The sequence below is a fragment of the Chelonus insularis genome, unplaced genomic scaffold (assembly GCF_013357705.1).
Source record: "Chelonus insularis isolate UGA/USDA-ARS -01 unplaced genomic scaffold, ASM1335770v1 contig_8_pilon, whole genome shotgun sequence".
NCBI classification, from domain to species: Eukaryota; Metazoa; Arthropoda; class Insecta; order Hymenoptera; family Braconidae; genus Chelonus; species Chelonus insularis.
Window position 1 is genome coordinate 250,396 of NW_023276778.1, and position 24,594 is coordinate 274,989.

At 31.3% G+C, this 24,594-nt stretch overlaps 1 protein-coding gene across 1 annotated transcript; it reads right to left on the minus strand.

Moving 5' to 3' along the window:
- Nucleotides 1-13: 13 nt before the first annotated feature.
- LOC118072237 (protein ANTAGONIST OF LIKE HETEROCHROMATIN PROTEIN 1-like) lies at nucleotides 14-5,815 on the minus strand. Its single transcript, XM_035091926.1, has 4 exons — nucleotides 5,696-5,815; nucleotides 716-1,218; nucleotides 539-638; nucleotides 14-457 (listed from the first exon to the last, which is right to left on the minus strand). Exons 1-4 carry the CDS (start codon nucleotides 5,813-5,815, stop codon nucleotides 14-16), a joined length of 1,167 nt encoding a protein of 388 aa, XP_034947817.1.
- Between the last annotated feature and the right edge of the window lie 18,779 nt (nucleotides 5,816-24,594).

The following is a 24,594-nucleotide window of genomic DNA, read 5'->3' on the forward strand; positions in this document are numbered from 1 at the left end:
ACTTGAGCAATTTTTAATTTCGGAGGATTTCTGTAAGATAATCGCATAATGCATCTCGAATTCTTCTTGCATTAAGATCATCATATGTTCGTGCCAATTGCCTTTGTGGTTGAGGAAATATACGTTCAATTTCTTTTACATAACTATCACAATTTATCAAAAATGGATCTTTTTTAGTTTCTAAAATATTATGGAGTGTACAGCAAGCAGCAACTACGTCTGGAACAAATTGATAATCTAACTCTGTACGTTTTAATAATGTTCGCCATCGCGCTTTTAAGCGTCCGAATGCCATCTCAATATGTACTCTTCCTTTATTAAAATAGTTATTGAATAATTCTTCTTGAGCTGTTAGCTCTGAATTTGTATAAGCTTTCATCAACCATGGCAGAAGAGGATAAGCTCCGTCACCCATTATGAAATATGGAACATTTACTTCTTTCACTCGTTTTACATTCTACAAAATGAGAAAATTTATGAACAAATGTATAGTTATCGTTTATTAGTATAGATAAATCTTTTTTAGTTTATTAACTACCTTTGGAATTAAATTATCTGCATTTCTATATAACAGGGACTCTCGAAATACTGCTGCATCATGTGAACATCCTGGAGATTGACAATTTATATTTCTAAACCTAGCAAAAAAAAAACACTCAAATTAAAATTATCCAAGTTAAATTACAATTATACAAAAAAATTCATTTTTAAGTACCTCAGTGTCACATCGACTAAACCTTGGAGTACTATTGATGGCCAACCTTTCCTATTTACGTAATCTCTGTAGCCTTCAGTTGGTGGTAATATAGGAATATGGGTACCATCAATTGCACAAATTACTTGAGGTATATGAATTAAATCTTCATACATCGATGATATAATAGAACACTCGGTTTCATCTGGCATAACAATATATTTTGGCAGAAGAATAGTATTTATTGCTTCAACCACTTCATGCATACACTTCCAAACAGTGGATTTATGAATACCAAAAAGATTAGCGACTACCCGATATTCACAACAGCTAGCTAAGTAGTATAAAACAACACCAACTTTTTTATCAACACTCAGAGGTTTTTTTGGAGGTTTCATAATAGGTCGAGACGGCTCAAGCATTGGACGTAATTCCTCACAAATATAATAAAACGTTGATTTTCGCATTCTGAACGTTTCAATCCAATCGTTATCATCAAAATGTCTTTGAACAGTCACTTCCCACTAAAATGCATTTCTATTTTTCATCCATAACCGTCTAGGTGTACGATTGAAGCTTCTTTTTAAGCTTAAAAGATTACAGATGCTTCTTATTGTAGTCTCTTGAATTTGAAGGACGTTCTGAATAAATGCATTATTAGCATGTATCAGCAATATATTTATGTAAGATAAAATCCACTTAATATTCAATAAATATATAATAAAAGCTTCTTTCAAATCCATGAATTACTTTAAGTCACATGTAATTTAACTAATTGTAGGTTATGGGTATATACTTTGAGTTTTGAAGTATAAATTTACAAAGTTGGTTATCCTGTTTCTTTACTTCAATCTCCATTCCATTCCGAACGGAATAATTCAAGTATAAACGGTGACTCGATTCACTCCATTCCGGAATGAAACGGGATCGGAACGCTGAGTGTAAACTAAGCCAGTCAGTGCTGATTAGTCAGCCAGTTAGCGGCGAGCCAGCCAGCAAGCAATCGCGCACGCAGTCAGTCGTGTTGTAACGTCATAGTCCGCTTAATTAAGTACATTGTTTCCGAGAACGGTGAATCGTGTCACGCGCTCAGTTCCGATCGCTGAAAGCATCGTAGCTAAATCTAGATGGACGAGTTGGACGGACATTCAGGTCGAGACGCCAGGCAGTCTCCCGCACATTTCCTTCACCGAGAGAGTCGCCGAACACGTTGCAGCCGCTGAGAACCAGAGAAAAGCAGTCGAAGGACACCCAAGGGTACTACCATCCGACGAAAGGAATCACTGCGGCATCCCAGGATTTCCTCGTTTGATATCATCATGGTGAGCTCGTACATCATTTCTGTACCTTTTGTAAGGGCATAGGGCGAGCTGCGCCACAATTCATTGTAATACGCCATTATAATTGTTAATGATATCACTTGGCCCTCCTGGTAACTGTTAATCTTTTGTTCCTCTCGTGCCCGGCTAGTATTCCGAAGATTTTTACGATCATTATAATTTATTTGAATTGTTCATATTGATTATTATAATCTCAATTAGACTGTTAAGTTACATATTCTGTAATTCATGCGAAAAGCAGGTCCGCTTCAGGTCGCGGATTGGTAGAATCCTGCGTACAGGTGTATAAAAGCAATAAATAAACAGATTGTTAATATTACCTCACGTGGAAGACAATTCCCAAGGGATAACATCCTCGTGCCCACTTTGCATGCATACTTACAGGTATTAACGGACGGCTAAGGAATACTGGAAACAACGTACATCTTTTGCATTAATATCGCGTGCCGACGGATCGGTATCACACGCCGACGCTGCGTGGGTTTTTCATCGTCGCTTTGCTATTTTATTATCTTAATTAATTAAAATCTATTCAATTTGATTAATATTAATTCAATTATAAATTTAATTATAATCATTGCATTCTTTCTTCTCGCTCATCGTTGTCTCTCCTCAATTACACCGGCTCTACCACCGAGGGAGATAAAGGTAGGTGAGAACACGCATAACTATATACACGATTACACGCAGAAAAATATATATCCAAAAATATAATTGACTTTTTCTCCGCCAAGACCCTGGAATACCCAAGCTATTCCTCATCAAAATTCATAAGCTCTCGAACCTGGCGAGAACTTCTTCGAAGTGAACGAGATAGATGAAACAGGATAAAGACAGACAGAGAGAGACCTCATACAACCTTGCCCGCGCTTTCTAGTGCATTCCTCATCCTTTAAATCAACTATCCCTATTCCTCAGAGATCCTTCTCAATCTCTACAATACCCAGAAATCCCCTTGTTCACTGTATGAGTATTCCAACTATACATAGTCTCCCTCAGACATCTTCACCTTTATCCTCAACATTATCTCTTTCTCTTGGTGCGGAAATAAACCTCTTCGCCAGGAGTCATTTCAAAAGAGTTCAGATAATTTTTTTTTCCAGAATTTATTATTGAAAACGCAGAACCACGTCTTTCGGTTAATACCTTTAATAGATAGGTTACAGTATTTTTAAACGAGTTACGAAAACAATAGAAGACAAACCACTTATTTAAAGGTTGATAAATGAATATTTACCATCGAATAATATTTGACTGTTAAATAAGATATAAAATCACTGAACATAAGTGTACAAAATTGATTTAATAAAATTTTATTGAAAAAAATATAACGGTATATTACTTCAAGCAAATTTTTTAAATTATTGTATCTGATAACCAGCTGTTTCCAATTGCTATAGTGATATCCAAAAATTAATTGAACTTATTTGAAATGTCTATTTCAAAAAATAGATTTAAAGAGTATTTCCAGCGGCGAAAACAGATTATGGAGTAAAACTCCTGAAAAACTTCTTATAAAACTTACAATTAATAGATCAGAATTGGAGATGAAAGCGTACTGTAACTCATGTCTTTAGATCATCTTTAGCTATATGAAATACTTTTTTAGGGGGTAAAATATTTAAGGAATGAACTATCAGACTTGGAAAACCAGAATTTTGAAAACAAATAGTCAAATTCATTTTTAAATGCTTTTACAGCTATAAGAGATAGTTGATTACATAGGAAGAAATACTATTCAAAAATAAAGTGACGTGTCGAAAAGTCGTAGGAAATTAAACATAAAGAGCAACAGTAAATAGATTAAATTTTCGAGTGTCCTCAGAATTTTGAAACGGTCAAAAGCAGCTTTTACAAAATAGAAAATTCAAAAAATTTATTAACTTCCCAGTGGAAAGTTATAGTAATGGGTCCGATTTTGCGAATCGCTAATTTTGACATATCTCCACGTTTTAAGGTCCCTAGAGTTGAATACGATAGTTTTTACGTGGACGTTTGTGTGTGCATGTGTGCGTATGTTCGTATGTTCGTACGTGCGTTCGGAATTATTTTTCACCTCGATTATCTCGAGAACAAAAAATGATATCGACGTGGGACCAACTGCATTCGACGCGTAATTACGTAACTTATAACTGAAAATGTTTTCAGGAAAATCAGAAAGGCCATTTTTTTGGCAGAATTAAAAAACTGAAAAAATAGCGAACTACCTAAATTCTGCAATTTATAAATTATATCATTTTTCAGACGAAATTTGAAGATCATTGCAGAAATATGAATATTAAATGATTGGAATACTTGTATGGATATATGATGACAATATTTCATCGGAAAAAAAAATTTAAAAAACAAAATCAGCAATGAAAGAATTTTTAACTCGTGTCAGGATTGAGAAAACAGCATTGAAGACGCTATAATAGTCAATAATAATTGTCAATAGTATGGAATTGTGTCCATAACAATTAAACATTGTTACTAACAAGTGATTATTGATCGTAGTAATATTTAAATAATAAGTTTTAAATTGTTATAAACAATAAAAATAGGGACCCTTTCTATATGTATGAGTACTTTTAACGCATAATTTTTTCGTTTACTAAAAAAATGTTACCAACCGTTTGCCATAAATGAAAACATACTTTTTTCGTGTATAACAATGAAATTCGTTGTAAATAATGAAAAAAAGGATCTATGAGGTACATTCGAATTCTTCTAACGCACAATTTTTTCTTTTACTGAAATAAAGTAACTAACCATATCAAATGAATAAAAACAGACTCATTTCGTTTATAACAATTCCATTTGTTATAAAAAATGGAAACGGGTTCTATTCAAATTGCTTTTTTATTTTTTTCACTGGGAAGTTGGTCGTGTGGACCTTTCGGGTCGCACCCAGACCACTGCAGAGCACTGATATTTTTTATAGACTCTGTAGTCCAGATGTCACGTCACTGAAAAGTAAAATTTATGCTTTAATGTTTTTTTTTAGCTCCCAAAAATGACTGGTTACATAAGAAAATATTGAAACACAGAAAAGTGTCTCGTTAAACATTTTTCGGACCTGAAAACACTTGGTTAACTTTGAATCATACTTGAGGACAGTGTTCAAAGTCTTGATAGACTGGAACTAGAGCCAGACAGAGGCCAGATTGAATTTCAGAGCATAACTGGTAGTTCAGGATTGATAGTTATGTGATCGAAGACTTGGTAGAACAAAATTGAAGTTAATAAATAGTTAAATTTGGTCTTTAAAGCATCTTTAGGCATCGATTTGGAGATAAATTGTGGATAGATTCGATTTTCGCGTGTTTCCAGAAACTGGAGATAGCACGTTATGTAACATCATGTTCCAAGTAGGTTTTAGGAGACTTGTTTGACCAGGTTCAGAGACAGATAGTACTTAGATTAAATTTTATAGCGCTTCAGCACCTGGATATGCTTGTTTGAGAAATTTAAGTTGGAAAGTCGTCAGATTGAATTTTAAGTGTCTGCAGCAACATGGGGTAGATGATTGAGCGATAAAACATCGGAAAAAAATATCAGAAGTCTTTGTGAACCAGAACTGGAGTTACAGCGTAGTTGAAATTGATAACTTAATGAGTAGCTGGTCAATAATCAGATAATATAGAAGAATTACTCAACGATGTTGTTTAATGTAACTTACATTTTCTTCGAGACACTCATTCATGACCGTCACGGTTTGAGATGTAGCACCCTGAATCATTTCCGGTGGGATTGCTGCAGTCTCCATTTGAATCCGACCACGCAAGTCTTCTTCGTCCATAATCGGAACTGAATACACTTTATCCTTTAAATAACTCCACAAGAAAAAATCTAAAGGAGTTAGATCAGGTGATCTTGCCGGCTATTCGTGATAATCGCTTCCCATGCCTATCCAGCCATTCGGGAACATATTATCTAGGCAGTCTACGACGTCGTCTCGACGATGAAAACCCGCACTATCTTGCTGCCAAATCAAATTCCGTATTCTGTTTAATGGGACATCTTCGAGATGCGCTGGCAAGTCATTTAGAAGTTCCAGACACGAATCACCATTATGAACTTCTGGCAAGAAGACAGGACCTACCTAAAGATATTGATATTGCTTTTACGTAAAAGAAAGAAGGAAAATCAATCGTTTAAAGTGTCTTCATAAAAATATAAATCTTTTATTAGAATCATTGATAGTAGTACTACTGGTGAATTATCTGTAAATTGAAGAACAGAAAATATACTTTGAGCTATCTGAAAGGGACGATAAAAATAAAATAAAATCTGATGAGAAAAAAAAATTACCAAACAGCTGTCGATCATTCCACACCAAACATTTAATTTAAACCGACGTTAATTGCTGCGTTCAAAAACACATCGAGGATTGGTTGTAGCATAGATGTGCTGGTTGTGACGATTAAACACGCCGTCTTGTTTAAAAATCGCTTCATCAGTCCATTCGATATTTCGCTGGAATTGAGAATCACGTGCTGCACGGAAAAACCAACGAAAAAATCGTCGATGTCGTGGTGCATCTTGATCATGGAGGTGATGTACAAGCGTTAAATGGTAAGGGTGATATCCGTTATCTTGTAACGTACGATGGATAGCAACGTGATTAGTGTGGAGCGATTGGTTCATTATTCAAAATACGTTCTTAGAGTCTACGGAACACATTGTAATTTGGATGTCAGAGCCGGTCCGGGAAACGTTGCGCATAAACTTGAACTGCTTAAAATGCATTGTCACCACAATCATGTAGAACTCTGATCATGTCGACATATTCCAATTGTGTATATTGGGCCATTTTACATATAATAAAATACGCACAATTGACAATTTATAGAGGGTTAAAATGCTTACGATAAACAAGAACGTACGAGACTAAAGATAACTAAGAAGATAACATATACATTAATCATATGATTCCGTCAATTGAATGAACTATATCACATAGCAAGATCGTTGAATAACAATCGAACACAGAGCGTAATTGAAAATGTATTGAGTACAATAATTCGGGAAATGATATAAATATGATTAACGAAGTCGAAAACTCGAAAAAAAGATGGAAAAATGAGCTACAAAAATACTCATACACATTTAAAAAAAATTATTTAGCTGAGAACCCAATTGAACGTTAATAAACAGGCGTTCATAAGAAAATTTCAGATATTAATACATAAAATCATGGAATAATTGAAGGAAAAAAAAATTAAAGATGGAATAGAGATTCAATTGGCTCCAAATCATCTAAACTATGGATTCTACATTATTTATTACTGTACTTTGACTATTATTATCTAAATAAAAAGTCAAAAGATGGTCAAAAAAGGACAAACATGAAAAAAGAGGTCCTCTTGGCCTCGAATCATCGCAGCCATTTTTCCGACATCATTTAAATTTTTTTTTAACTTTGACTGGCATAAATAACAGTCTGAATTAAGTCAAAAGATAGTCAAAAAAGGTTAAACATAAAAAAAAGGTCCAGTTGGCCTTAAATCATCTTAGCTATTGCTTCTAAAATATTTTTCAATTTGTTTATTATTTTTTTATTTATTCTTATATTCATTTCGTAAATTTTAATCTGCGCATGTCTTTTATTTCAATCTCAGTCACATTCTCAGTCTTCGAGTAAACTTAACTCCCACCTCTTGTTCTGAGCAATTCAATCTTACTATGTTCACACATCACTTATTTTTCTCTAGTTTTTAATACTTGCTGTGATTGTCATTTTGTTAGGTGACAACATTTTCATTCACGTAACTCAACAATTTATGTTCTGATTGTTGTTTTCCTGTGGTTTAAGACTAGCTTGTTGTCACCAGCAACTTTTCTGTGATTGGTCAATTGCAATTTTTTATAACTCCGTAAATATTCAGCGTACGGAATTTTTGCAAAGGGAATTTCCGTTCTATTTCTCCTCCTCAATACGCTTATGTACTCAGTTTCCGACCCAACTGCAACACCCTGCATAAATAGAATTTTCTACATATTACGCTACAGCTTACTCTACCGATAACAAAGTATCTGCAAAACGAAAAGCTTAAACGGAGAATGAATTTTTTAAATCTTGACCTTTGTCGAAGGACGAAGTTTCAAGTATACTCAAAGATATGCAGAGTAAATTTAACAATAAACAAAGAAGAGCAAAACGTAAGTAACGAGAAATCGTTTGTTCTTTTGTCTCTATTTTTTTATATGGGTAATTATTATTTTATTGTCTTAAATATTCAGGAAGTGATGTCAACAATATCAAAATCATCTAAATCTAAAAAACCGACAACGTCAAGTACAGAAGTACAGAAAAGCATTTGAAGAAAAGAATTTATCCAAATTCTGACCATTGTCTTACAATTAGAATTACTTCTATGCCTTTTTTTTGTCCTTTACTTTTTGTAACGCTGTAACAAGATGAAAGATTTGAATTTCATGAATGTTTCAGAAACAAAGAGCTATCAAGAAAAATAAAACATTAATTAAAAAATTTCTAGTAGTTCTGATGCGACTGAAAAATCTTGTGATATTGAAAGTTGAGTTTTCTCATATTTCAGGAGTAAAAGGTGCAATGAAGAAAAGTAAAAAATCCTAATAGTTTTTGATAACTCTTAAAAAACACGTAATAATAGAAACTACCTGATAAGAAGTTATGACAATGGTTAAAAAAATAACTCTTCCAATACTAGGAGTGAGGTACAAAATATGGATCTAAGTTGTGAAATTTGTTTACAAGCTAATAATAATGTTTATAAGGTTCATTTTTTACATATTAACCTCCAAGCGGGCGCGCGTAGTCGATTTGATCACGCGTAATGCATTTTCTTGCATATTATTATTATTACTCATCACAAATCTTTTTCACTGCTAGTAGCCTGTCGCTATGTCCTTAGGAGTAAAATAAAGAGTTTTCTAACGTGCGGGGCGCTTCCCCCACCTCACAGATCGCGATTCTCTTAATCGCGGCGCAGTCGTCGCATGGACTACACGCGCCTGTCGTCGAAAAGGTTACGCTCGACGCTTAACGCGACATAATTTTTCTTCGGCTGTCATGTATTGTTATTGAATTGAGCTGGGAATATTGTTTTTTTTTTTAATAATGAGTCGAAACCCGTTATTACAAGGTGTGATACTCGATGAGTTACTAAGAGTAGATGAAGAGAGTGAATCAAATCTCAGCGATCAAGGCTCCGAAACTTCCGACTACATCGTTTCAGAGAAACCTCATTCTGCTGAAGAATCACACTGCTCGGACTCAGATGAAGATAATTTGCCTCTTTCAGAAATAAGTAGCTCTTTTACAGGGCGGGATAAGGTAACAAAATGGCAAAAATCTAATAATAACAGAGTGAGGGGTCAAGGTCAAAATATTCTTACTGAAGGTGCGGGTACTCGTGGTAATGGTGTGGAAGTGACAACATTAATGCAAGCGTGGGATTTATTCATTTCGGAAAATATAATTGAAAAAGTTGTTAGACACACCAACGAATTTATTCAAAAAAAAAGCGCCATCGTATGGCAGAATACGTGACTGCAAACCGACAGATGAGGTGAAAATTCAGGCACTTTTCGGATTGTTGTACATTGCGGGATCCTTGAAGACATCACACGCCAATTTAGAAGATTTATATGCAAGTGACCAGACAGGTGTTCCTATTTTTCCTACTACTATGTCAATGAAACGAGTAAAATTTCTACTTAACTCATTGCGGTTTGATGATGCTACTACGCGAGTATCTCGTCGTACTCTGGACAAAGTTGCGCCAATAAGCGAAATTTTAGATATGTTCACACAAAACTGTCTTTCACCATATTCTGTAGGAGAGAACGTTATCATCGATGAGATGATGGCAGGTTTTCGAGGAAAATGTCCGTTCCGACAGTACATAAAATCGAAGCCCGACAAATACGGAATAAAACTTTATCCACTAGTAGACGCTGCTACCCTTTACGTTTTCAACATTGAACATTATGCTGGCAAGCAGCCTGAAGGCCCATATCAGTTGAGTAATGCTGCGGCAGACGTCGTGAAGAGGTTGATAAGACCAATTTCTGGCACAGGAAGAAATCTTACAATCGACAATTGGTACACCAGTGTGCCTTTGGTGAACGATTTGGCCAAGGATCATAAGCTTTCTGTTGTGGGTGTCATGCGCCCAAACAAGAAAGAAATACCTCCTTCCTTTATAAATAAAAACCGGCCGGAATATTCAAGTCAATTTGGATTTTCTGGTACAACTACACTCGTATCTTACGTGCCTAAAAAGAAAAGATCTGTCGTTCTACTGTCATCACTTCATCGTGCTGCGGAAATTGATGAAAGTACTAATGAAATGCGCAAACCCAGCATCGTTACTTTTTACAACAAAAAAAAGGGGGTGTCGATGAAGTTGATAAAAAATTAAAAATGTATTCGACTTCAAGGAAGAATAATAGATGGCCATTGACACTCTTCTTTCGTCTTCTGGATATTGCTGGAATTAATGCTATGGTGATATTGAGGGCAAATAATGTGTCTATACGGGAGAGGTGAAAGTTTTTACGGGCATTAGGCATTGAATTGACAAAAGAGTATGTTCAAAGAAGAGCAACGATTGTAGGCCTTCCAAGAAAACTAAAAAGAAACATTAGGGAGCATTTGAATATGGATGTTGGTGCTCCTTCTACAGAACCAGGTAGTTCTAGCACATGCAGAGGTACCTGTAAAATATGTCTAGCCAAAAAAGGGGGCAATCAAAGACGCGCTGTACGTCATGTCTGAAAAATATTTGCAGAAGTCACACACAATTTATTTGTACTCAATGTTATTTGGACAAAGGAACCGATACTGATGAAAGTTAATTAAAATTTTCTTATGTTTATTTCTTATTTTGTAATTTTTATTGTTTCACTAGGTATATAAACAAGTCTGAGGTATGTAAAAGAGTTTTGTGTTCCATTGTTTTTTTGATCCAAAGAATATTTGCGTTATATTAATTGATTAATTAATTGTTTCATCATTTTAATTACTTGTTTTCATAGATTAGTCATTGATAATGTATATGTGTACTAAAAAATAAATGATTATTGAATAATTAGTATTTTATTTCACTGATTCATCTCACAGGTCTTTTCGACTACGCGCGCCCGCTTGAAGGTTAATGAATGACAATTCGTAATAAGTAAATATTGTACAGATTGTATACATCACAAAAAAATCTTTGAATGATAAATCTACGAATACGTGTAATTATAAATATTACTTCTATATTCGGTGATTATTCAAACTAGGTAATCACAGTACATTTATATTTGTTGAACACAAGAAAAAATATCAAGTTTAATTTCTAATTTTTCAGAACCCACAGATGCGATAAAAAAAAGTCGAAGAACAGTCGAGATATCCTCTAATATTCCTGAAAAACTTAGTCATAGAATTGGATCCTCAATATCTCCAAACAGTTATGATAGAGATAATAATACTAGAAATGGTGTACAAAGTATATATATATATATATATATATTACATAAATTATTGCCAATTCGTAATAAATCATTGTAAATTTGTAACAAATCATTCAACGTTTGATTGAATGGTTCAATTTTATAGTTTATATATGCTTGTTATAAAGAACGTGATTATGGAATCAAATTATCTCTAATATTCCAGACCAAACAAATATTGATGATGGAGTCGAGTTTTCAGTGTATCCAGAAAGCAGTAAAAATTGTTGAAAACAATACGGCTATGTCATTTGGGTATGAATTATATTCAGCTTTTTTTTAAAATATCCACGTATTAGCAATAAATAATATGTCTGCAACAGATATTCTAGATATTCAACTCAATGATGACGCATTTGGAGAGATTTCTGTTCCTTGTCGGAATGAAGAAGAGTTTAACATATTAAAAGCTAAACTGATAGAATCATCTGATATTCGTGCAAAATCGGTAAGTTTATGATTTATCGTTAGTCATTTTATAAATCAGTTCAATTAAAAAATATAAATAATTTTATAACAGACAAAAAGAATTTAATTTGCACACATTTCAAATCGAAATTTTCCAAAACGACCTTATACGTAACAAACAACATAAAAAATGATAAAAAATACCTTTTTTTTAATATTGTAAAATATGTCCAAATAATAATTTCAAAAAATTAATAAATTATGAAAAAGTTTATTAAAAGATTGACAGCTATTAATTAATTAAAGAGGAGACGTCCGGTCAACTCAAGTCACAGTCAAAAACTGGAGATAAACAAACTCTCCTCTCGTTGCTATAAACATTCTAATCGTCAAGCAACGTCAACATTTCATAAAACTGTTGTTAGTCTAATAGTCATTAGATGGCAACGCAAAAAAATTTGCAATATTTATAAAACTTGGGAGAATACATATCTTTTTTACCAAAAATGACAAAAAATCTATAACTTAAAAACTAAAAATTATTCTGTAATGGAATCAAGTGCGATCGAAAGAGCATAAAAAATTATGAAACACGTGTCTTTGCCATTTTTAAAATAACATCAAAATCGATGAAAAAAAAAATATTTCCTTTTTCCCAGATTTGTATCAAAATGAAGAAGATGAATTATTTACTTATTGTACGTATTACACATATGATAATCACTGTGGAAATGTCTAAGACACAATGACTTTTTACACTATGCAAGGCAGATAATTTCAATAATTTACATCTTGGTATTTCACAATGAGACTTACAGTTATCTCCAAATGCAAAATCGATTGGATTTTTAAATTTACTTGGTTAAATAAATGCATAACTACTTTTGAGCATGAATAATGAAAAAGATTGATGTATCGCGAAAACAAGAGTTAAAAACATTTTATGGTTGAATTTTTCCAGTAGACTCTTTGGGAATAATCATTATCTCAACTGTCCTATTCGGTGGTTTGGCAGACGAAACAGCTTCAGAATAATGTCCAGTTCACAAATCAACTAAAAGTAAACTATTTGTCCCCAATATTCGGAAAAAATACATCCTGCAACCAGATTTTGAAGTGTTCTAAAAACAATTAGTATATCAACTTCCAGAATATATAATATAATATAATATTTAAACTGAATTTTTTACTTGAAGTTGGTTTTTTAGATTCCGATATTTCTGCGTGTACATTATCTGGTTTAAAAAGCGATGCTTCTACCCGTGAACCACGTTTTCCAGTTAGTTCTTTTAACACAAGAAAAAGAGGAGTATGGAGTTTTCCATCAGCTGATATCGTTGGTTGTGTAGTATAACTATGAATTGTCGAAGAAAGTGATTGATTTGTTTTTCTCCTTATAGAGCTAAAGTCTTCTCGAAATGTACTTCTAATTAAGAGCCACTTTGATCAGAATTATGTATGTTGTCTAAACCATATGAATGAATTTTCGATTTTACTTCGTTAACGATCACTTCTGATACTTGTTCCAATATTTTACGATCTTCAATTGTTTTTGATAATATGAATTTGTTAATTTTACAAGAAAAAATGTGATGAGCTCTTCTCCAGTTTTAGAGTTATAGATTTCTTATTGTGGATTTTTTCGAAAAAAAAGAATATTTTTTTTGCATCGATTTTTTTTACTTCATATATTTTTTCCAGTTACTCCATAGATATTGCAAACTAGCTGTAACTTATTTATGTTCGCAAAAAATTTACTTATTAGCAAATATAAAATATTTTTTTACATTTCTTTTATTTTTCTTTTATTTTCTCGTGCGATTTGGTACATTGCGCACGCACGTTACAATTGTAAAAAATATTAAAAATTGTAAGCGGTGAAAGGTGGAAAAACGCAATTTGCCAAACTTTGACACTCGATAAACAATAGTAATTATTGTTTCCGAATAATAAAAATTTTCACAAATATTATCCTCATTATCCCCTACAAGAATATTTAACTAAAAAATTTTTATATTCATTCTATAATTAATGCACGATAAATTCACACGGGTACTAAACTATATAACAGGTTGGGGCGTAGCAAGCTGCAGTGCTGCCCGAAGATACTCGGCGCGGCTCTCTGGTTGGTTATTTTACAGCCGCTTGGGATCCCTCGCCATGGTCACCTCTCTCTTTATCTTCTACTCGTTGACTCTGATCTCGCTCGTTCATTCACGTTTAGTAAAGCTCAGAGTTTTTTTTTACAGAAATCTTTTCCGACAGGTTGTACGGTCTTAAAGAAAAAATTATCTATGATCGAGTTGAGTTTAAAATAAATTTACTTGAGTTGATAGAAGAATTATTAAATTCAAGAACAGAATTCTAAAAGAATTGTTTCTCTTGCATAATTATGCATTGAAGAAAAATTCAGAGGTACTGAGAATAATTTCTTTCAAAAAAAAAATCAAGATTGACTTTGTAAGATGAAGTACTGGAACTCCTCGGAAAAATCTAGATTATTTATGCAGGTTTTCAAGCCCTCTGAAAAGCTGGAGGTGGTTATTTAATGTCCTTTTTGCCAATCAAGTGTATCAGAAAATCCAAATTTTCTTTGGTCACGAGTAGGCCATCCACGTGCAGGTTTCTTCAACGGCCTTTACGCACGCTTTCTTCTCCTTCCTTTTTCTGTCTACCTTGCGTATTTAGGTTTTCCGTTGGTGCCTTCCGGTCTGACTTTGCTTTTGGTTTTTTTCTACCTGACTCTTCTCAGCACACTGTCTTCTTAAAATTGTTTTTTTTTTAAAGAAAATGTTGTGTACGCTAGTACATATAAGTTAATTTTTCTAATTAATACTATCTTTTAATTTTTTTAAACCGTATCGCAACCTTGTATTTCTAGTTGTTTATAACAAAAATATTATTTATGAATTTTATAAATTTCAAACTAAGCACTTTTATATTATTTCAAAGGTTCTTCTCGATTATATTATCTGAAAACTCATCAATTTTTTTTCAAATAATTTTTTAAACATTATTTCTGTTATAAAGAATATGATTAAGGGGATATTTTTTTTTAAAAGGTTAAAACACCAAGTAATCGTTAACACATAGTGCTTTTTCCTGGAAAATTTTTCTACCTTTAAAAATATGTTATTACATTTCATTTACTTATTTTATTTATTTTTGTAAATTTTGTGATTAATTAATAACATTATAATTATAAAATCAAATTCTTAGCAATTTTTTCTACCAAAATATGTATTTCGCAGAGTTATCCTGCTCTAAAGTTTCTATAAAAAAATGTATTTGCTTCTGGAGTCTTACAGTTTCACAAAAGGGGCGGAACGTAGTTGAACGGGTGCATGCTGCATTCGAGTCTAGCTGTGTGCATTTTTTTCGTTTATTTCTTGATTTTTTTAAATTTAAATGCCATAATAATCCATTATGTTCGATAATTAATACATGATTTTTATTTTTTTTTTATTTTTTTAATTTAATTTCTAGTAAATTAATTCATTTCAAAAATTATTATTTATTGTAATTATTGTAATTATTACCCTCATTATTATTAATACACACATCTATCAGTATGACAGTTTTCTAATCGATCGATAATACCGATAAATTTGTGTAATAATCAACAAAAAATAGATATCATGGTAAATGACTTTTTTAAATCTTTGAGATCAAAGATCTCGAAAACAAAATTTAATCGGAAAAAAGTTAAGTGACTAAAATATTTCTTAGAGTATAAGGGAAAAATTTTTTCAGTAGAATATTGGCGATTTCGCCTTCATTCACGAAATATTAATTGAAACATGTGAATTCAGAGAAATAATTGATTTTTAAGTTAAAAAAAAAATGACGCAGCTGGTTTTTTTTGGCTGAAAATTAGTTTATTAAATTAAGCGTATCTTTTTTTTACAAAATGAGTCCAGTCTCGACTTGTGCTACAAAATGTCGTATTTAAAATGCACATTGACTGGACTATTATTCTATAACGATTCATCGTAAGTTCATAGTTTTACGTATGTTAATAATGAAGTATTGTAATATTCTTATTAACATTTTTCAACTAATTTCTAATTTCCAAGAAGTATTTGTTGTAATAACCGATTTCTAAAATACATATAATTTATCAATTTAAAATACAGATATTAAAAAATAGTTGGACTTTTATAAAATTTCAACATTTTGTTTATTCGTAATTTGAATTTTTTTTCGTAGTGGCTTCTATGGAAGTTACGTGATATATTTGCTAGAAATGTACTTACTAATTAAGTGATAATATAATTGTAGTGAGGTTTATCATAATTTCTTAAAGAACTTGCAAAATAATTCAAATTTCAAATGAATAATTTTCGTAAACTACGTAAGAAGTCGCACTATAGTTCTATTTCAATTAATTATTATTTTAATTCAACAGAATGATAAGTTATTATGAAATAAAATTCCAAATATTCTAAAAGTTCGAACCTAAGAGAACACAAAGCGATTTTTAAGTATATTCTATTATAAGCCAACTGGTACCAAAAATGGAAGCATGTACCCCTTGTTAGGTCTAAAATAGTCGCTATTTTAGATGTAAAGATATTCTTAATCAGCCCTCTAATGTTCTGCATAAATATGCGATTATTTTTTCTAAAAGTGACATAGCGTATTTTCTTAGAGGGGGTTAGAATGAAAATATTGTTATTAAAGAATGCAAACATAACTTATTTTCGGATTTTTTTTAAAAGTGACATAGAATCTTTTTTGCGAGTGTTTTTCTTAAACCTCTGGTTCGAGTAATAACTCAATTGTTTATTTAATACATTAAGAATGCTAACCTTGTGACGTCAGCTTTTTTTTCTTTCCTTTTTAATAGATTAACAAAACCCGGTCTTTTTTTTCTATGGGTAAACAAACCCATAGAAAAGAAAGACCAATGGCGCGCTGAAAATCGAGCGTTTTAGGCGCTCCGGCAGAACATGCCGTTGAGAACCTTTTTAATTAACATTTAAAAAAAAGTATTTCTAACATTAAAAAAAATCTGGAAAAATTTTTAAATGTTCGGAATCGTTTTCTAAACATTTTCCGATTGGAATTATAAGAAAAAATGAATTTTTCGATTATTTACATTATCTAAAGGGTTTTTTTATTTGTTCGTGAACTTTGCACCCTCATATCTTTTTAGTTTAAGGACAAATTTTATAGCCAATTTGAGAGCAGGTAGGAATTTTTTTATTGTTTGTATTAAAAATAGTTTCAATAACAATCATGGTTATTAAAAAATTAATTTTTCAATAATAAGCGATGCTCTTTCTAATAATGCATTTGGAAAAAATATAAAAATTTTTTTTTGAATTGTTTTTAATCAATTTTTTTACTTCTTATATTTTTTTACAGCTACTTTATTATTGTAGTTTCGCAAAAATTCCAATAGTACATTTTTTACAAACACAAAATATACTATTTTAAATCACAATGTATTCTTTTATCTATTTGTTGATTAGTATTTTTCTTCTATTTAGATTATAAACATTGGGAGTTATTTTTTCGAATCTTTTATTGTTATTACTCTTATAATTAATTTCAAATTAAGAAGAACGTCGTACTTTTGTCTATTCTTATTCTTAACTTTTCTTTAACGGAGTAATATTAATAGTTAGAGGTTTTTACTCAAATCATGTAATGCAACACATACAAAAAGATTTTATACCACACATATATAGCATGTGGCTTACAATTATTTTTTATATTTTCTATTGATTAAATAATGTATAACTTCGGCAAAAATTTTCAAAGTAATTTTATACGTAATGAGTAAGAACATGAAGTTTGAATATCATGAATGCATGAGTTATCAAATTGTAAAATCAAGTGGAACGAAAAATTTCACAATGAATTGTTCAATAATAGTTTTTGTTGTAATGGTCATTAGTAATACACAACAGTGGAGTAGCTAGCTTACCAAACTGCAAAATGAATGAAGATTCGGTGACAAGATCGGCTTGTATGGCTTCAATGAGTCGTATCATCACGTCTGTGTATAATAACGTCAAGAAGCTTAATGTAGTTATTTCCCCAGGGTGTAGTAATCTCCATCTTTCGTCTATAGTGGTTTTTATGTTGAGCTTAAAGATATTAATTAAGAGTCTAAGACGATATTGAAGTAAATAATTGGATGATGTAATTTTTTTTTATATTTGTATGGCTTTTATTTTCAACTAATTAAATTTCCTATAACTTTTGAAAAAATAATTCGAAATTCTTTAGAAACTCGAGAAATAATTATCAATATGGGGAATCGATGGAAAACAAAAAAAAGAAACACTAATATCTCCGGATCGAGTCACTATCACACATCAGTTTTAATGATTGAGCATCAGTTGTCATTCTTTATTCTGCATCAAAATTTCACATACAAAAAAAACGTTCTCCCCGAATGTAAGTGCAAAAAAAGTCAAGTACATAAAATTTAGAAGTAAAAATAGTTTTTTTCATTAATAGATTTCGATTCTTTGTAAGTAAGCATGATAATAAAAAAGTGTCTTAGTAACTTACATTATGGACATCATTAACCTTTCATCATTATACTGTGAATTTATCGATATTACAGTTTACTAATCGATCGATAGTACCGATAAATTTATGTGATAATAAAAAAAAGCTGCTACGATAAATAACTTTTTTAACATTTTGCAATTACATAATTCACAAGTAAAATCAAAAATTGAAAAAATACGATTACTGAAACATACCTTGAAGTATGAGGAATCTTTTTTTTTATCAAGTATTTTGGCTTTATTTCCAAGGTATTATGTAGAATGTGAGAATTAATTTTCAACTTGGAAAAAAAATGACGGGACTAGATTTTTTGAGCTAGGCATTTTTCCGTTAAATTCAGTGCATTTTTCTCTATAAAATGAGCCTGGTCTCGACTTGTGCCACAAAATTTCGTGTAAAAAATGTATAGTACCTGGACTTTTAACCTTGAAATTCATCGTTAACAGCAATATCTATGCACCAATTATTTAAAGAATGCATGTATCATTTTTACTTACAGTTAATGCAAAAATTTTCTCCGACAAGAGAAATAAATTATAGTTACACTTCCTTTCATTGTATCGAAGATTTCATCACATAAATATCAATAAACTCAATTCAATGCATCGATATTTGTATCACAGCAACATACGTAAATCTGACGGCAGTCTATTTCCTAATAGCTACAAAGGTGTACGTACACTAACTCTTTAAATGAAATAACATATTACTACGTAACAATTAACATATTTTTATCAAGCGGTCAATCGGAGTTTTTTACGTGATGATTTTCCTGCAAGACTCCCAAAGTGATCACTTTAGTTATAGTCCAAGAGCCCGCTGCAAAATCTTGAGCCTATCGAGTTACCACATAAAACATTTTTTGTTGTGTAGTACTTACTTTTTTATAAAGGGCTGCCATCCTAAGTGGTGCATAAAATTTATGCGATTCGTTAAATCTTCTAATATCGTACCTATCGAGTAACCGCTTCGAAGTAGGCTTAATATTTAGTACTTATTATATAAAATAGAGTAACCATTCAGTGCCTTAATTAATATGGGACCATCACCTCGGCAGGACATTTTTGAGGTTTTTTTTTTAGACAGGAAACGTACCTACCGAGTTACTGCTTCAAACTGGGCTTAAATTAAAGTTTGAATCTTCTTTTATTACATAAACATTTAGTGTCAGGTTTATTTTGGGTCTAAACCTGTAGCAGCAAACTTCCTATTTCACATAAAAAATCAAATTATTTAAAAAAATAAAAATTATAAATATGGATGAATAAAATATAAAATAATAATATATTTATAATAATAATATAAGATAGATGTATATAATGTGTACTATATATATATATATCTAAATCCATCTAATGTATTATTTGGGGACAGGGGACTGGTATCCCCCTCTCGATCATCAAAATTCCCGAAATTAAAGGAAAACAAATAACCCTGCAAGTACAGCGTATGCAATTACAGTGTACCTTTGCCCTCATTTTCACCTTTTTTTCAAAACACAAAAATAAATCCATCACAACGTGACAACGTCGTGTCCTAAAATAATACCTTGTATATAGACCAGTGGCTCAAATAATACGTTGGATAGATGATTTTTTTTGGGGACTGTCCCCAAACTATACAAATGTCCTCAAATAATACCTTGTATTTAAGAAATGTCCCCAAATGACACTCTGATTAGATTTAATATTATATATATATATATATATTATATGAATACAATATACGTATTTATAATAATAATATATTTATAATAAATATAACTGGGTGCGACCCGAAAGGTCAACACGACCAACTTCCCAGTGGAAAAAATGAAAAAACACCTCGAATTAAACCCGTTTCCATTTTTTATAATAAATGGATAAAGTATGTTTCTATTCATGTCATACGGTGGTAACTTTTTTTTAGTAAAAGAAAAAATTATGCGTTAAAAGTACTCATATATATAGCATAGATCCCTTTTTTTGATGTTTATAACAATTTAAAACTTCTTATTTAAATATTACCATGATCAATAATCATTTGTTAGTAGCAATGTTTAACTGTTATGGACACAATTCCATATTATCAACAATCATTATTGACTATTATATTGTCTTCAATGCTATTTTTACCATTTCAACACAAGTTAAAAAATTTTTTATTGCTGATTGTTTTTGAAAAAATTTTTTTTCTATGAAATATCGTTATCATTTTCGTCTACAATTATGACAAACATTTAATATTCATATTTTTCAAAAGATCTCGTAATTTTGTCTAAAAAATGATACAATTGATCAATTTCAAAATCCAGTTTGTTCACCAGTTTTTCCAGTTTTTCATTCTGCATTAAAAAACTACTGGATCGATTTCGCTGAAAACCTAATCAGTTCTAAGTTACATAATTACGCGTCGAATGCAGTGGGTACCACATCGATATCATTCTTCGTTCTTGAGATAATCGAGGCGAAAAATAATTCTGAACGCACATACGCACATACGTACATACACACACACAGACGTCCACTGGAAAACGGTCGTATTCGACTCTGGGGACCTTAAAACGTGGAGATATGTCAAAATTCGAGATTCGCAAAATTGGTCCCATTACTATAACTTCTCACTGGGAAGTTAAATATAATATTTTCATAGGAATTACATTATTTTTAAATTTATTTATTTATTAATACTATGATTATGCATTACTTTCACTCCATCCCTAAAACCTTTGAGTATCCCAAAAGTTTAACCATTTATAAATCTTTAACTTTTGCTGCTACAGGTTTAGACCCAAAATAAACCTGACACTAAATGTTTATGTAATAAAAGAAGATTCAAACTTTAATTTAAGCCCAGTTTGAAGCAGTAACTCGGTAGGTACGTTTCCTGTCTAAAAAAAAAACCTCAAAAATGTCCTGCCGAGGTGATGGTCCCATATTAATTAAGGCACTGAATGGTTACTCTATTTTATATAATAAGTACTAAATATTAAGCCTACTTCGAAGCGGTTACTCGATAGGTACGATATTAGAAGATTTAACAAATCGCATAAATTTTATGCACCACTTAGGATGGCAGCCCTTTCAGTTTTTAGAATAAAAAGGTAAATACTACACAAATACTCGAAATTAATTATTGATTGGCAATTCATTCAGTTCTATATATCACAGTGTGCCTTCATCGATTTTATAATTATGTTTGGGGTAAAAATTTTCTTCATGTCCAATTAATGTAATAATATTTATAGAGAACATAGTTTTTTATTTTGCGAACGGATGTGAAAAAGTTCAATAACAAAAGAAAAATATTAGAAGAGAGTATCTGAAGCCGAACAATGTTTTTATCACTTATTGAGACTACATAAGACTTTTATCATAAAAAAACTCATTATAAAACGAGATATATTCAACGTGATGAATTTTAGTTCAACAGTTACTAACCTTAGTTTTTTTTTTGTTTTCCATCTCATGCATAATTTAAAACATGGTACTTTGTTATAACTGCAGACTGAGTATACTGATACTGTAATCACATTTTTTTTGGAAATTTTCAGTTTGATTACTACAAGGTTTAAAAAAGATTCCTTATTTATTTTGCCCATAAATACATTATTCTCATGGAAAGTACAAGCTTATTCATCAAACTAACCTTTCTGCATAAAGGAAGCAGGAGACACGACTGTAACCGGATGCAATCAAATAAAAACGCTTGAGTAGTTTTATTGTTTGGAAACAATGTGGTGTATAAGCTTATTCTGTTCAGTCTATCACGCGTTGAATTGATGGAAAAAAAGTTTCGTTGACTGTAACCATCAAATTATGAACTCATTGACAGGAATAAGTAGTAAATCAATTTTACATTTAATGTTCTCACTATGGTAGCTTATTTAAAGAAAAAAAAATTTCCAATTATATTTCATTACTTAGTGAAAAATGAAACTGACTTAAATTATACAAAATAATCATTATACAAATGAATTATTCAAGGTACATTCACAAATTATAAATAATATTATTCAGATATGAACAAATTTTTCAACTAAGAGTAACTGCTTTGTCAATTGCGCCATGTCACGCCCTACTTTGCCCTTTCCTTCTTTTTGTCACTCTCTGTCTTTGTCTGTCATGCCACGCGACGAGTAGATACGCTTTTACACAAAATTATGCAAAATACAAGTAAATTATGCTTACATTCGCCATATAAATCATCAATCAGCCATTTGCTACATCTCCAGTAAGTACAGAATGTGAATGTGATATAAAAAGGTAGTAACAAGTTACGTAACTTTTTTTACTTATGGACAACATAACAATTCAATAAAATTTGAGTTTCACGTTATGTACCTAATTATTACTTTGATGTTATGTATCAGTTACATGGCATTGTAACTGTAATATTACCACCATCGTGATGACTATGTTATGTCCTCACCTCACAATACTACTTTAAATAAAACGTCACAACAGTAACTCTTGTGTTATTTTTATGTTATCTTGCAGTCGTTACCTTAGTGTAACATTGCATCAATGAAATAAAGCAACATCAGTGTCATGTAACTTACGTTACATATACGTTACATAGATATTACGATACATGAATTATTTCTCATGGATACTAAATTTTGCTACGTAACTTAGCAACATTGCTTATATGTTACTCAAATTACTTAATATGTAATTAAGATTAAATATTTGCAATACATAACTTATGTTACCTAAATACATCGTAAACATTCACGATGTATAACTTTGTTGCAAGTATAAAATTTACATGTATGCTAAATGTTATTATATACAACATTCATATTTTAATTCTCAATATCTGTTATTCTGGTGAAAAAAAAATAACTAATAATGACAAATCGTTGATCCTATAAAATGTATAGCAACATTTGTATCGTTCGTTTTTTCATTGCCTAAATATACACTCATTAATAATATAATAACTCGTCCTGCTATCAATATTATTGAATCTAGTAAGAATATTTACACATGTAGAGCTATATTCTCGTTTAGATACAAAGCATTGGAACAACCGAGGGGGTTATGGCATAGATTTAAGTCGTATGCGTGCAAGCGGTCATAGGTTCAAATATTTGTTTTCCATAAAAAATTAAATTCAATTTGACAGGTACAAAAAGATAATAAAACAAGCATGTCACTTTGAATATTAGAGAGGGATGGCACATTATAAATTACTGAGTAAAAATAGTAACATCTATGTTACTTCCATGTTAGATTACTGCAATATGAGTATGTCACATCAGTAACATTACATCCATATTAAAACGATTCAACTGTGTTTACTCGGAATTTTAAATACTTCTATCTATAAGTAACATCAAAGTTATATTTTCCTGAAACATAACGAGAAATTGTGAATTACATGTAGGTCACATTTTGTGTAATACGTGACTTTCAGTTCTGTTAGAGTGACATAAAATTTACAGAACAGTTTTCACTGAGATAATAATTGTTTATTATAGTTCGAAAGTCCGTTGCAAAATTTTGAGCTAATCGAGTTACCGCATGAGTAGACATATAAGGAGAGTTCTAAATTCACCTGCAATACCGGCCGAGGTGATGAGTAAGTTCTGATCCGCACTAATTACCGACCGCGGTAACATTTTGCGGTAAGTTATTGACTTATCGACCGTGATAAGTTATCGACAGTAGTGAATTATCGGCAGCGATCCTAACGATTGCGATTTTTTTTTACTGACCACGATTGGCGATAAATTATCTTTCGTAATAATATCGACTTCGATTGGCGTTAAGTTACCGACAACAATTTTTTACTGGCTTCGATTGTCGATAAGTTATCATCAGCTATAATACCGATTTTTTTAACGACTTTGTTTATAATATAATTATCAGCAAAAAAAAATACTGTAGAAAAAAAATGGCGGTGATGTGTCTCAAGGATGTTAGATGATGGTATAGGTTTTGAAGTGAAAACGATTTCTCTTTCAATTGAATTTTTTTTTATTAAAAAAAAAATTATAATATACTTTTCTTTTTTCTATAAAAAAAAATAATAATCCCTTAAATGATGGTTCCCAAGTAGCATTAATCTACCTGTAAGAATTGAAATAATTGTTTTCAATAACTTCTTTCATGTAAGTAAAACTAGAAAAACTAATTATAAAACAAGACTTACAGTATCATAACCATC

What these genes read in the sequence shown, in the direction of transcription:
- LOC118072237 (XM_035091926.1), bottom strand. Translation starts at nt 5,815, where the DNA reads ATGGACGAAGAAGACTTGCGTGGTCGGATTCAAATGGAGACTGCAGCA. An exon ending in ATGAGTGTCTCGAAGAAAAT is followed by an intron (nt 1,219 to 5,695) that starts GTAAGTTACATT and finishes AATGCATTTTAG; the next exon opens with TGGGAAGTGACTGTTCAAAG. An exon ending in CAGATAATTTAATTCCAAAG is followed by an intron (nt 458 to 538) that starts GTAGTTAATAAA and finishes CTCATTTTGTAG; the next exon opens with AATGTAAAACGAGTGAAAGA.